Source organism: Taeniopygia guttata, chromosome 21 (assembly GCF_048771995.1).
Source record: "Taeniopygia guttata chromosome 21, bTaeGut7.mat, whole genome shotgun sequence".
NCBI classification, from domain to species: Eukaryota; Metazoa; Chordata; class Aves; order Passeriformes; family Estrildidae; genus Taeniopygia; species Taeniopygia guttata.
Window position 1 is genome coordinate 7,115,896 of NC_133046.1, and position 13,046 is coordinate 7,128,941.

At 55.4% G+C, this 13,046-nt stretch overlaps 1 protein-coding gene across 2 annotated transcripts in view; it reads right to left on the reverse strand.

The window, feature by feature from the left end:
* The window catches only part of EPHB2 (EPH receptor B2), a 129,637-nt gene that overhangs the window by 22,963 nt on the left and 93,628 nt on the right, over positions 1 to 13,046 (reverse strand). For both annotated transcript variants that reach the window (XM_030289118.4, XM_030289119.4), the window contains exon 6: positions 1,249 to 1,373. In XM_030289118.4, coding sequence (XP_030144978.1) covers positions 1,249 to 1,373 — 125 coding nt within the window. The remainder of the gene's footprint in view (positions 1 to 1,248; positions 1,374 to 13,046) is intronic.

Below are 13,046 nucleotides of genomic sequence, written 5' to 3' on the forward strand. Positions count from 1 at the left end.
AAATTCCCTTTATTTACAGCCTCCCTCAGAAAACAGAGGAGAGGGAAGAAAGAAAGAGGGTGAGAGACTAAGATAAAGTAAGAGGAAGAGAATGCACTCCTTGAGATCTTCTGCCTCTACATTGAGGGTCCCCAGGGAAAGGACCCCTCTTGCTTCCCAGATCTGTCTTGTTATCTACTCATCCATCTTGCCACGTATTCTGGGATCATTTCCAAGGGTCAAAATAAATGGCTGTGATTTATGCAATATAGGTCAGGACCTATTTAACAGCTTACAAAGGAGCCCCCCCCTCCTCCCCATTCTCCCTCTGGCTCTTGGTGATGAGAAAATAGGTCACAGGCAGGCAGTGGGGGGGGATTAATCATTTCTTCCGGCAACTGCTGGGAAAAATATTTTCAGTTCCATTTAATCATAAAGCTTTTTAATTAGTAAGTTTGCAATTTATAATGTATAGTTTATAAGCTCTTGTGCAAGGGGGCAGATTCCTGGAAGGAGAAGTCTCCTGCTCTCCATCTCCCCTGGGCTGCAGAGATGAAGCACAGCCTGGCAGGGACTGGTAGGTCCTGGGACCAACCTCCACATGGTCCTCAGGGCTCTGAGCAGGCACTGGTGGGATGGACACCCTGGCACAGTCCAGACTGAAATTCCTCTGTCTGCCTGGACAGGGAGGTTATGGGAGGAGCAGGTTCCTCAAGGATGAAAGAGCACTGCAGGACTCCTTCACAGACTCCACAGTGCAGCGTGGACCTTCATGGGAGCATGGGACACCTTCTCCCTGGACAACATCTGGGCTCAGGATGCTGAAGAGATGCCACACTCACCTTTGGTGTAAATGCATCTGCACTCCAGAAAATCTCCAGGATTGGACACCCACTGAGGGTGCTCCAGCCTGGGACTGGATGTTCCCTGTCATTCCCATTTCCTACTGAGCCCCAGTAAATGAAAAGAAAAAAACAGACCCCGGCTCTTGGCTACCCTGCTCTCCCTCCAATGGGTCCACTTGCCAGCAGCTCTGTGGAGGTGACAGGAGAAGCTCCTGAATGACCAGTGGATTTTCTCCACTTGGGCCACGGGAACCATCACTGGGCCCCAAGGATTGATCAGGATTGATCGTCACTGCCACTGACATGACCAAATGCAGCAAGAGAAGTTTCCTACTGAACAACCACTGTGTGCCCTTAAGAGAAGCTGTGCACCCCCTCCTCTCCCCAAAAGCTGTGGGTGAGCCCCTTGAAGGTCCCTCAGTACCTTCTCGTAATACTGCAGCTCATAGTCCAGGATGACTCCATTGGGCTGGTCGGGCTGGGACCAGGAGAGGGTGATGCTGTCCACGGTGCGGCTCACCTGGTGCATGATGGACACAGCAGAAGGGGCTGGAAGAGAGAGAGGAGGAGGAAGGACAGTCAGACATCTGCACAGGTAGGACCCTCACCCCGGCAGGAGGGTTATTGCTGTTTGGAGCTCTGCAATTCACTTCCTACACTGGGAGAGCTGTCCAGAGGTCAGGAGATCCTGGATTTTGCTGTTTGTAGAGAGCAGTGAGGGGAGAAAAAAAAGGTTCTGCTGAATTGGTAGTTAGAAAACACGTAGGACAACGTTTCAAGCAGGCACATGGCAAAAGGAGCCCACGGTTGGAGCAGGCAACCAACTGGAAAAAAAGCCCCACCAGCTCCATACCATGCACTCCTCCATGCCTGCCATGGGGATATAGGTGTTTTTTAGTTTTTCATTTGCATAGAGCAGCTTCCCAAGGTTCAGGCAGGCTGGGGCTGCAAGCTGCACATGCCAATCAGGGGAGGCGCATCCAGCAGCCTGAGCAGGCAACACAAAGCTGACCTGACACGCTGACAATGGAGAGCTGCCTGCCCGGCCAGCTCATCACAGCGAGCACAAAGGGCCCTGCCAGCCTGCAGACAGCGGGCAGCTGCTGTGGGACAGGGGTGTTGAGCTGCCATGGGACAGGGGTGCCCAGCTGCTGTACAGGGGTGCCCAGCTGCTGTGGGACAGGGGTGCCCAGCTGCTGTGGGACAGGGGGGCCCAGCTGCCACAGGACAGGGGTGTTGAGCTGCCATGGGACAGGGGTGTCCATCTGCCATGGGACAGGGGTGCCCAGCTGCCGTGGGACAGGGGTGCCCAGCTGCTGTGGGACAGGGGTGTCCAGCTGCTGTGGGACAGGGGTGTCCATCTGCTGTGGGACAGGGGTGTCCAGCTGCCACAGGACAGAGGTGTCCAGCTGCCCTGGGACAGAGGTGCCCAGCTGCTGTGGGACAGGGGTGTCCATCTGCCATGGGACAGGGGTGCCCAGCTGCCATGGGACAGGGGTGTCCATCTGCCATAGGACAGGGGTGCCCAGCTGCTGTGGGACAGGGGTGCCCAGCTGCTGTGGGACAGGGGGGCCCAGCTGCCACAGGACAGGGGTGTCCAGCTGCTGTACAGGGGTGCCCATCTGCCGTGGGACAGGGGTGTCCAGCTGCTGTGGGACAGGGGTGCCCAGCTGCTGCAGGACAGGGGTGCCCAGCTGCTGTGGGACAGGGGTGTCCAGCTGCTGCAGGACAGGGGTGTCCAGCTGCCCTGGGACAGGGGTGCCCAGCTGCTGTGGGACAGGGGTGCCCAGCTGCCGTGGGACAGGGGTGTCCAGCTGCCGTGGGACAGGGGTGCCCAGCTGCTGTGGGACAGGGGTGTTGAGCTGCCATGGGACAGGGGTGCCCAGCTGCTGTGGGACAGGGGTGTCCATCTGCCATGGGACAGGGGTGCCCAGCTGCTGTGGGACAGGGGTGCCCAGCTGCTGTGGGACAGGGGTGCCCAGCTGCTGTGGGACAGGGGTGTCCATCTGCCATGGGACAGGGGTGCCCAGCTGCCGTGGGACAGGGGTGTCCATCTGCTGTGGGACAGGGGTGTCCAGCTGCCACAGGACAGAGGTGTCCAGCTGCCCTGGGACAGAGGTGCCCAGCTGCTGTGGGACAGGGGTGTCCATCTGCCATGGGACAGGGGTGCCCAGCTGCCGTGGGACAGGGGTGCCCAGCTGCCGTGGGACAGGGGTGCCCAGCTGCTGGGGGACAGGGGTGTCCATCTGCCATGGGACAGGGGTGTCCATCTGCTGTGGGACAGGGGTGCCCAGCTGCTGCAGGACAGGGGTGTTCAGCTGCTGTGGGACAGGGGTGTCCAGCTGCCCTGGGACAGGGGTGCCCAGCTGCTGTGGGACAGGGGTGTCCAGCTGCCGTGGGACAGGGGTGCCCAGCTGCTGCAGCCACAGCTGGACCCTTGGCCGGGCAGGCACCACGCTGGCCCGGCCGTGCCATGCCCTAGGAAAGCTGCCCAGGGAGATGCCCTGATGAGCCCACGGGGCAGGAACCTCATCAGAGCCTGCAGCTTCTCCTGCGGGGAGCTCCCACCTCCGCTCTGTGAGCAGGGACAGCACCCAGGGAAGGGCTGGAGCTGTGTCAGGGGGGTTTAGGCTGGAGATCAGGGAAAGGCTCTTCCCCCTGAGGGTGCTGGCACTGCCCAGGCTCCCCAGGGGATGGGCACAGCCCCGAGGCTGCCAGAGCTCCAGGAGCATTCAGACAACGCTCTCAGGGATGCACAGGCTGGGATTGTTGGGGTGTCTGTGCAGAGCCAGGAGTGGGACTCGATGATCCTTGTGGGTCCATTCCAAGTTGGGATATTCTCTGATTGTAGGTGCTGACAGCAGAGCAGCCGACACTCCCCACCCCTGCTGCAGGGCTGACACCCACGGCTGCCTGTGCTTCCTCCTCTCCCTGCATCCCAGAGCAGGGAGACGAGCTGTCCCTGTGCCCAGCCTGCTGCTGCACTGCCCGCTGCTGCCCAGCCTGCTGCTGCACTGCCTGCTGCTGCACTGCCTGCTGCTGCACTGCCTGCTGCTGCACTGCCAGCACACCCACCTCAGTGCAGGGCTACCCAGAGCTCCCCGAGTGCCAGCCCAGCCCTGCAGAGCTCCAGCTGCTGTGAGCGTTAGCCCTGGCCCATCTGCCAGCACAGGCTCACCACTGCAGCAGCTTCAGGGCACAGGGGAAGCCTCAGGGGCAGGAGAGGACTGGAGAGTGGCAGCATGAAAGCTTCCCCATCACTTGCATGCCAGGCCAAATGGATGCAGAGAGGTTTGCACTCAGATTATTTCATGGAAGAACAACTCATCTGGCAGCTCTGGGAAACAGCCTGGAGAGCAGCACCCAGAGGAAGGCACCTCTCACCCAGCTCCAGGCTGGCTCCCCTTGGCATCAGGGGCAGTGACAGGAGCTGTGCCAGCTGGGGTTGCAGTGGCAGGACTGCAGTGCTTGGATGAGCCTGGCCCCAGCATGTTCCTGCACATCACAATAAATTACCACTGAGCAACTTCTCTCCAACACACCAACAAAAGCCATTTTTCTGGTCCACCATCTGCCTCTTCACTGCTGCTTGTCTGGCTCAGAGCACTGCAGTTTCCAGGATGCTCAATGTCTGGGTGCCAAGGGGCTGGGTTTGGGTAACACAAGATCTGCCACCACACTGCTGCACCATTTTCCTTCATCTGTCTGTGTGTCCCCACTCCTGAAGGAAGCTGTGATGTGGATTAGCCTCAGCAGTGTTGTCGAGCTCCAGTTTTGTCCAGGAGAACAAAACTAGAAGGACAGCGGAGAACTTCCATCCCTGGAAGTGTCCCAGGCCAGGCTGGATGGGGCTTGGAGCAACCTGGTCTGGTGGAAGGTTCCCTGCCCATGGCAGGGGGTGGGACCAGATAATCTTTAAAGGCCCTTCCAACCCAAACCACACCACGATTCCAACAATCCTGAGGCCAATCCTTCCATGCATTTCTTCTTAAGCAAAGCTCCATTACCCAACAGTATGAAACCCTCTGTGTCACCTCAGCCCTCCCCTCACTCCCTGGCACTGCTCCCCCCTGCCTTGACATCCCCATCCCCGTGCTTCAGGCCACATCTTTCCGAACTCCTGGGAATAGTTTCTCACGCTGGTGTGAAGATAAAACACAGGTAATGCTTCTGGAGCCTGTCAGCTCTTGCCAGAACTCACTGCTTCCTTGTTGAAACAGACTCTGTAGGACATCTGCAATTTTCAAGACAAACATCTCTGTCTCTGGAGACCAGGCTTAGAAGGAAGATGTGCCCATGCTGCGGATGCCCTGTGGCAGGGATGGCACTGCTCTGAGGGAAGCACACAGCCCGTGGTGTCCCTGCCACCTGCTCTGGGAACTGATCCCACATTTACACACCAGGTGTTTCCAGGACAGGGGCCACGTACAGCCAGGGCTGTCCCACCACACCAGGACGTGGCAGCATCCCACACTTCAGGCACAGGTTCAGCAGCCTTCTGCAGGAGAAGCTCCTCAGCTCCAGGCGCCTCCTGGTAGGAGTGAGGTCTCTGGGATGTTTTCTTCCAGTTCCATGCACTGCACCCCAGCCTGGGAGTCCAGCACTTCTCCAAGGCATCTCCTGCCTCTCCTGAGGGAGCTGCACAAGACAACAGCTACAGCAGGACGTGTGTGACTCATGTGCTGCTGGTACCTGGTGAACCTGCTCTTGTTTGGCTCAGCAAAAGACCCAAATGGATGAGGTGGGGCTCATCTAAGGAGCTTAATGAGGCAAATGTGCTGCGTGGTGGGAGGAGGCAGGTGAGATGAATGACTACAGCAACCTCAGCACCTTTCCCACACCCGGGGCAAGGGAGTGGCTCCGGAAGAGCAGGAACCTCCCTCCCCACCGCATGTCCTCAGTAACTGCTCCTCTTATCAGACACCAGGGGAGTGTGCAGCAATGAAATCACAGGGAGGTCTAGGTGAGAAGTGACCTCTGGATGTTTCTGGTCCCACGGGCTGGCAGAGTAGTTTCAAAATCAGATCATTTTGCTCAGGACTGTGTCCAGATGAGACCTATTGAATCTGATCCCCATGGATGGGGCTCCCATAGGCTCTCCGAGCAGCAGCCCCCAGCTGCCTTGTTCTTCGGGGCAGAAAGTTGCCCTCACATTCCACTGAGATTTTGCTGGCTGTGTCTTGTGGATGTTTCCACCGTTCTCTCCCTCGACGCCCCTCAGCCTCCTCCTCTCCAGGATGACCAGACCCTGCTCTCAGCTGCCCTCACCTCTCATCCTCCAGCCCCAGGCTCAGGCTAACCTCACTGTCCTGCTGGACCTGCTCCAGTTTGTCCATGACTGTGATACTGGGAGCCCCAGAGAGAACACAGGACCCCGGGTGTGGTCCAGGACTGCAATCCTGAGACAGATTGTTTCCCTCTCCTGGGAAACAATCCCTCTCCTGGACTTTTTGCTAACAGAGCACAGCACTCCGCAGTGCCACAAAACATGGTTCTTTGTCACACCCTTCATGCAGCTGAGGGCCTGGGGTGCACAGAGAGGCTCCCAGTCCTGTGAATCAGGGATGGGCTGAGCTTGAAACCAGCTTAGAGAAGCCAGCCAGACTCAGAGTGAATTTCCCAGGTCCAGTCAGCAGGAACAGCTTCAGCTGGATTCTGACACGATGCCAAGGGAGCTGACTGTGCCCTGTGACACACAGAGGAGATCAGATATGGACAGTCCCCACTCTCAGAGCCTTGATCACCCTGTGATGTCACCACGAAGGTGTGAACAGAAGTGGATTTATCCCGATGGGGTGTCCAGGGGTACGTTCCTGAAAGTGCAAAAAACCAAACAGACCTTCCTTCATTCCACAGCTGATGGAAACACCGCTCCTGACTGAATGCCTTAAGCATCAGTGTCATTTGATTGCACAGATTCCTCAGAACATTCTGAGTTGGAAAGGATCCACAAAGATCACTGAGTCCATCTCTGAAGCCAGTGATCCATATGGGGATCAAACCCACACCCTTGGCATGATCAGTGCAGGGCACTGAGGCAAACCCAACCATTCAGTCCTTGAAAGGCACTTTCTGCATCCTCCTGATCAGGGATGGCCTCAGATTCCTCAGATTCCTCACAGTGGAGCCCTGTGGCTTCTCCGAATTGCTGGAGAAATAAACCACACCAAAACCACCACTGGAGTGTAAAACAAGCTTAATGAAAATCCACCAATGTACAAAGCCAACACGTCCCCCACGGTGACCCCTCTGGGGCAGAGGCACGGGAGGGGTGCCAGTGACACTTCCGTGGTCCCCACCCCGAGCCCCTGCACGGCCACACAGTGCTGGGCACAGCCAGACCCCTGCCCAGGCTGGGCTGGGCGTTTGGCACTTTATCTTCATGCAGGGACTGAGCAGACCTCTGTGGATCTGCCCTGCAGGATCAGTGTGGGGTGCTGACAGCCCTGCAGCACACACAGGGCGCTGCCTGAGCTCAGGAACTGGAAACACTTGGGCAGGATGGGGTTCAGGAGGTCCCCCCACGCTCAGGTCTCGCCAGCAGAGCTGCATGGCCATCACCTTCCTGAAGGAATCGCCCCTGAGCTTTGCCAGGGCTGGAATGGCAGAGCACCATCTGTGTCCTGGGCTGATCCACAGCAGGGGCAGCAGGTCCAGGCAGGGGATTCTGCTCCTCTGCTCGGCTCTGGACAGAACCAGCTGCAATTCTGCCTCCAGCCCTGCGGTCCCAGCACAGAAAGGACATGGAGGAACTGGAGCAAGTCCAGAGGAGATCATGGAGATACTCCAAGGGCTGGAGCCCCTCTGCTCTGGAGCCAGGCTGGGAGAGCTGGGGGTGTTCAGCCTGGAGAAGAAAAGGCTCCAGGGAGAGCTCAGAGCCCTTCCAGAGCCTAAAGGGGCTCCAGGAGAGCTGGAGAGGGACTGGGGACAAGGGATGGAGGGACAGGACACAGGGAATGGCTCCCACTGCCAGAGGGCAGGGATGGATGGGCTATTGGGAATTGGGAATTGTTCCCTGGCAGGGTGGGCAGGCCCTGGCACAGGTGCCCAGAGCAGCTGTGACTGCCCCTGGATCCCTGGAAGTGCCCAAAGCCAGGTTGGACAGGGCTTGGAGCACCCTGGAATAGTGGGAGGTGTCCCTGCCTGTGGCAGGGAATGGAATGGGATGGGATTTAAGGTCCTTCCCAACCTAAACCATTCTGAGATTTGAAGACACCTCAAGACATTGTCCTTTCAAACAGGCTGGCTCAATGTCACCAGGTGGACATAGCCAGGCATATCTCAAATCCCACTACACAGCACATTGTCCATGAAGGCATCCTTATGGAAAAACTGGGATCTTAACTCCTGCCTGACTGACTGGTGTCCCAGGAAGGCTCAAATACCCACTGGGGAGGAAATGTGTGGTCCCAGTGGGGTTTGGCAAGGGAAGCACCAAAGCCACCAGGCTGGTTTTGACCTTCTCAGAATTACTGTAGCAGCTTCAGCCTCACACAGGCCAACGCTTCTGGAACCACGAGGTGGGTCTAGCCCGTGTCAGGGCGGGTCTGACATATCCTGCTGCTCCAATCTAACAAAAGGGTAACAGCCAAGGAACTGCAGCCCGTGCCTTGGCTTTTCCCAGAGCTGTGGTGTGGAGTGAGTGCCAGCAGGACACACACAGCCCAGGCTGTGCTGCTCTGGCCTCTCCCACGTTCATTGTCCATGTCTAGGTGAAGCAGCTGGACTAGATGATCATTGTAGGTCTTTCCAACTGAAATATTCTGTATTCCATCCCATTCCACAGACTGTGCTGAGGAAAGGGGTGACCCAAGAGGTGCCTCCACACAGAGCAGAGAAGAGCTGTGAAGGCTGACAGGACTGAGCCTCCTGTCCCACTGCCCCCTTCAGTTCCCTGGAGCACCAAATCCCAGGAATGCTGCTGGGATGGGACTCCCAGAGCTTCTGGTCCAACACCACACCAGGGAAGGGAAGCTGTATTAGGTAAATCTTTAAACTTTCAAGGATGGACCCTCCCTCAGCAGCCCCTCTGTATCAGCACCCCTTAGTCTATCTGATTAGCTCTAGATAAAATCCCAATTTCTGGTCATAAAACACATTCCTTCTCTGCCACATCCCTGTAAATGAGCCCCACCATGTCCTGCCTCCCAGGCACTGCAGTTGAGGCACATTCAGAATTTAAAAAATGTCTTGTAAAGGAAAAAAAAAAAAGGAGAAGAGATCACAAGTGATGGTCTGGGCCCTGGTTATGAAGCTGAAGCCATTTTTATGAAAGAGCTTGCTTTTTTTTTGAAAAAGCTTTTGCTAAAGATCCCAACCAGGCACATCTCTCTTTACAGCTTTACATCTTTGACTGAAAGCATGTCCAGGCTTCCCCGTGACAGAGCTGCTCTCTGAGGATGCTGTGACATGAGGATAACACCTCCCAGGGCACGGAACCAGGGAGCTCCATGGCTCCAGAGCAGCCTGTGCTAAGGAAAACCAATCCCCAGGTGGCACAGATCCATCACACAAAGGCAGCTTAACCTGCCCTGATCCTCCACAAGAGGCTTTGGGTTCTGTAAGTAAGGATTTGCCTGATCTCCTGCAGGGACAAAAGGGGGTGTTGGTTGCACCATGAAACCTCAGGCTTGGCATAGCCAGAATTTGACTTTCATACAAATAGTTGCTTCTTTGGGACTTGCTGGAAGTGATGAAAAGTATTAAGGGAAAGAAGGAAATGGAAGAAAGCGGGAAGGAACAAAATGTGAGTTTTCCAGGAAAAACAATCACTTTTTAATCACAGGAAGACCTGAAGAAGGTCACAGCAAACCCAGGGCAGCATGATGAGACAGCACAAGAGCACAGCAATGTAGCAGAGAATTGGGAAAAGCTCCATAACACCCAGGTCTGAACATCCGCACAAACCCAGGCAGAGCTAAAAATAGCTGAAACACTTGTGGTTCACCCCGGAGTATGCTACAGACACACCCCTGCTTCCTTTGAGGACTTCAGATGATGCTGAGCCTACCATTACCTCTGGGGAGGTTTCCCTCAAGCTCTCTTTGAAAACACACCTTCTATTTTCAGGTTAAAGTTATGGACTTCAGTTTCCAACTGCAGGAACTTTTCTGGGTTTTGTAGCTAAATGAAGGAGGAGTCTAGAAAAAGAATATTGTCATCATGGAAGAGCTGAAAGATAATAAGATATTTCCTTTTTGTCTGTGGAGTGTTGGAATTAGAAGATCTTTAAGGTCCCTTGCAACACAAACCAGCCAATGATTCTGTAATTCCTTTTTGTTTTCCAAGTAGTTTCTGAGCACTTCACACATTTATCAGCCTGATGACGCCCTCCTCTACCTTTTCCAATTTTTTGTTAATCTCGTTTTCAAACACAAACCTCAAAGCTGAGTTCAGTACCCAGGATCCATCTCTGCAGAGACAGCATCCACCTCCTTGCTGAGGTTTGATATTCCTCTGCGTGTGTCCAAGGTGACACTTCCCTGCCTCAGCTCAGCCCTCCAGAGCTGCTCTTCCCTGTCCCCTGGGCACTTCCACTGGGTATTTCTGGCTGTGCCTCCCAGCTCAGGGAAAGGAGGAGGCTGTTCCTGCATTTCCTGTCATCCCAGTTCTGATGAGAATTGGGTGAGAGATCCCTGATGCATCCAAAATTCATGTAATTGGTAAAACTCTCTCTAAAGCTCAGGGAAACTCATTAGGAGAAAGCTGACAAAAAGCAGCAGGAGAGCATCACACAATGAAGAATTGTTTTGGGGCAATGAGAAAGAAATAGGCCCATTTTCCTCCTTGCTTCTATGTCTCTGAGTTGATTTGAGGGTTCTTAGGCAGCTCACGTGTTTATCTGTCCAACCCATCCCCACAACACCACAACTCTGAGATGTCCAGGAGCCCCAGGACATCTCCTAGGACATCTTCCTCTTTTATTCAACAAGAGCTTCCATGTGGGAGCAGTTCCTTTCTCCCAGGCCTGCTTTTTCAACACCCTGAGCTCACCTCCCTTCTATCCGACCTCTGTCTGCCTCATCCCTGGAAGAGTCTAAGGCCAGGTTGGACAGGGCTTGGAGCAACCTGGGATAATGGAAGGTGTCCCTGCCCATGGGAGGGGCTGGAATAAAATGATCTTCAAGGTCCCTTTCAACCCAGCCCAGTCTGGGATTCTGTGATTTTATGAGTCAGTGTATTCTGGTTCATCCCATCCCAAAGGACCCATCAGAAAATCCTTGTCAAATAGACTTTGATAGCAGAGGCAAATTTTTTGTGTCAGGTCCTGATTCTCGAGCCACCACGACTTCCAGTGGTTTTTAGGAGGTCTGGTTCCCAGTGAGCCAAGCCCACATTCAGCTTCACACTGGACAAATGTCCATGGCACTCCAGGGCCACTCTGCAGCCTTGGTGCTGCTGTGACTATGGAAGGTCACAGTGTGCAGGCTGGGAAGCCGGACCACTGCTGTAAAGGGAATAAAATGGGAAAAGACACTGCCATCAGCCAGGGCAGCACTGCAGGGAGCAGCCCAGGGGCTCAGACTCCACTGGCAGCACCTTCTGGCAGTGTCTGGTGGGACTGTGTGGCTCCAGCCTGCAGGGGGGACACCAGGATCTTTCCACAGCTTCTCCTTCATCATCTTCAGACCCATGTGAAAGGCTGCCATGCAATCCTCCTCCCACTCTGCAGCCAGCCCCCCTCACCTGCCAGGCCCTGCTGAGCCCCTGCTCCTCGCTAGTGGGGCAGAGCTGTGAGATCCCGGTAAAATCAAAGCGTCCCGTTCCTCTGCTGGCTTAGCTGGGAGAATCAGGTTACAGGCAGCAAACCCCCTATCTCTGATCACTTTAATTCCACTAACCCATGTCATGTCAGACAGAGTCAACATTTGCTCTGGAAAACACTCACGGCTCAGAGAGAGCAAAGCCAGCCCAGCCCGTGGCCTCTCCCTGGCAACACTTTGAAATCACCCAGGGGAAAAAGCGAGGTGAACAGCTGGGAGCTTTCCAGCATCTCCTCCGAGCCCTCCTGACAGATCTCGGTCCCTCGAGTGTCAGGTTACTGGAGGGGGGGAACTGCTTTTATTATAGAAAGGTCAGCAGGGAATTCTGGCATTTTCAATTACCCCGTGCAGCAGCGGCTGCGATCGGGGTCAGGATTAACTGCCTGACCTGCGGCTGAAGACAGAGTGGCAGGGAAATGCACCATGATGCTGCAAGGCACCAGCCAGTCCAGAGGCCACGGGACAGGGCAGGCAATGGGGAGATGTGGGGGAGAAGGTTCTGTCAGAGCACAATTTCTCAGAGCATCTGGCAGGGATGCCCGTGACTGTCCTGCCACTGTGGCGAAGGGGGAGACTTGGAAAACCTTGGGGAAAGGGGCAAGCTTCCCTCTCACTGCCTTCACCCAGGGACTCGGTCTGAGTGGGTAACCCAGGCAGCTCCAACAGGTGGGGAACAGGATTCCCTGTGGGCCCAGAGCAAGGCACTCCCCAGGACAGCATTCCCTGTGCACAGCCTGTGCAGTGAGGCTGGAGGTGATGCTGTGCATCAGCCAGGACAGGGCTGAGATCAGTCACGGAGCAAGGGCTGTCCTGACCCTCAATCCACAGGGCTTGGTGACTCTAGGCTGGGGATGCAGGCTCCAGCAGTCTGGAAAGCTGTGTTGGAAGTGGCAGGAGCACACAGGGCCTCTGTGCAAGGCTTCAGGCAGGTGGAGTAGGCACAGGAGTGGGGGTGAGCTCTGTTTCTCCAGCATGGGCAGAGGGGACAGACAGGACAACTGACCCCACATTCCCAGAGACCTGGATGTCTCAACCACTGTCTCACCCACAGGACACCTAATCCAAACCAGCCCCCTCTCCTTGCCCCACAGCACCCCAGTCCCACACAGTCCCCAGCAGGTGACTGCCACTGTACAATGGCCCAACTGTCCCACTCCAGGTCCTACCACTGACCCCAAGACCCATTTTTTGTGCTCCTGCTCAGCTCAGAGTCCAAATGCATTCAGGTATTGAACTGAAAATCAGTTTCTCTGGTTAAAACCTCCCTCATTTTTTGCTTTTCTGGGTAAAACTCTCTCTGGCCATTTAAGCATCACAGGCTTTCACATCATGGGCCCCCTGGAGACTGCATTTGAACTCAGATGCCTTCCTCCAACACAAGCACTGATTGCACCACAGTGAGGAATACCTGGATGAGGAAGGGAAGAACGGAGGATTCTCCTGACCTGCCCTCCCTGGT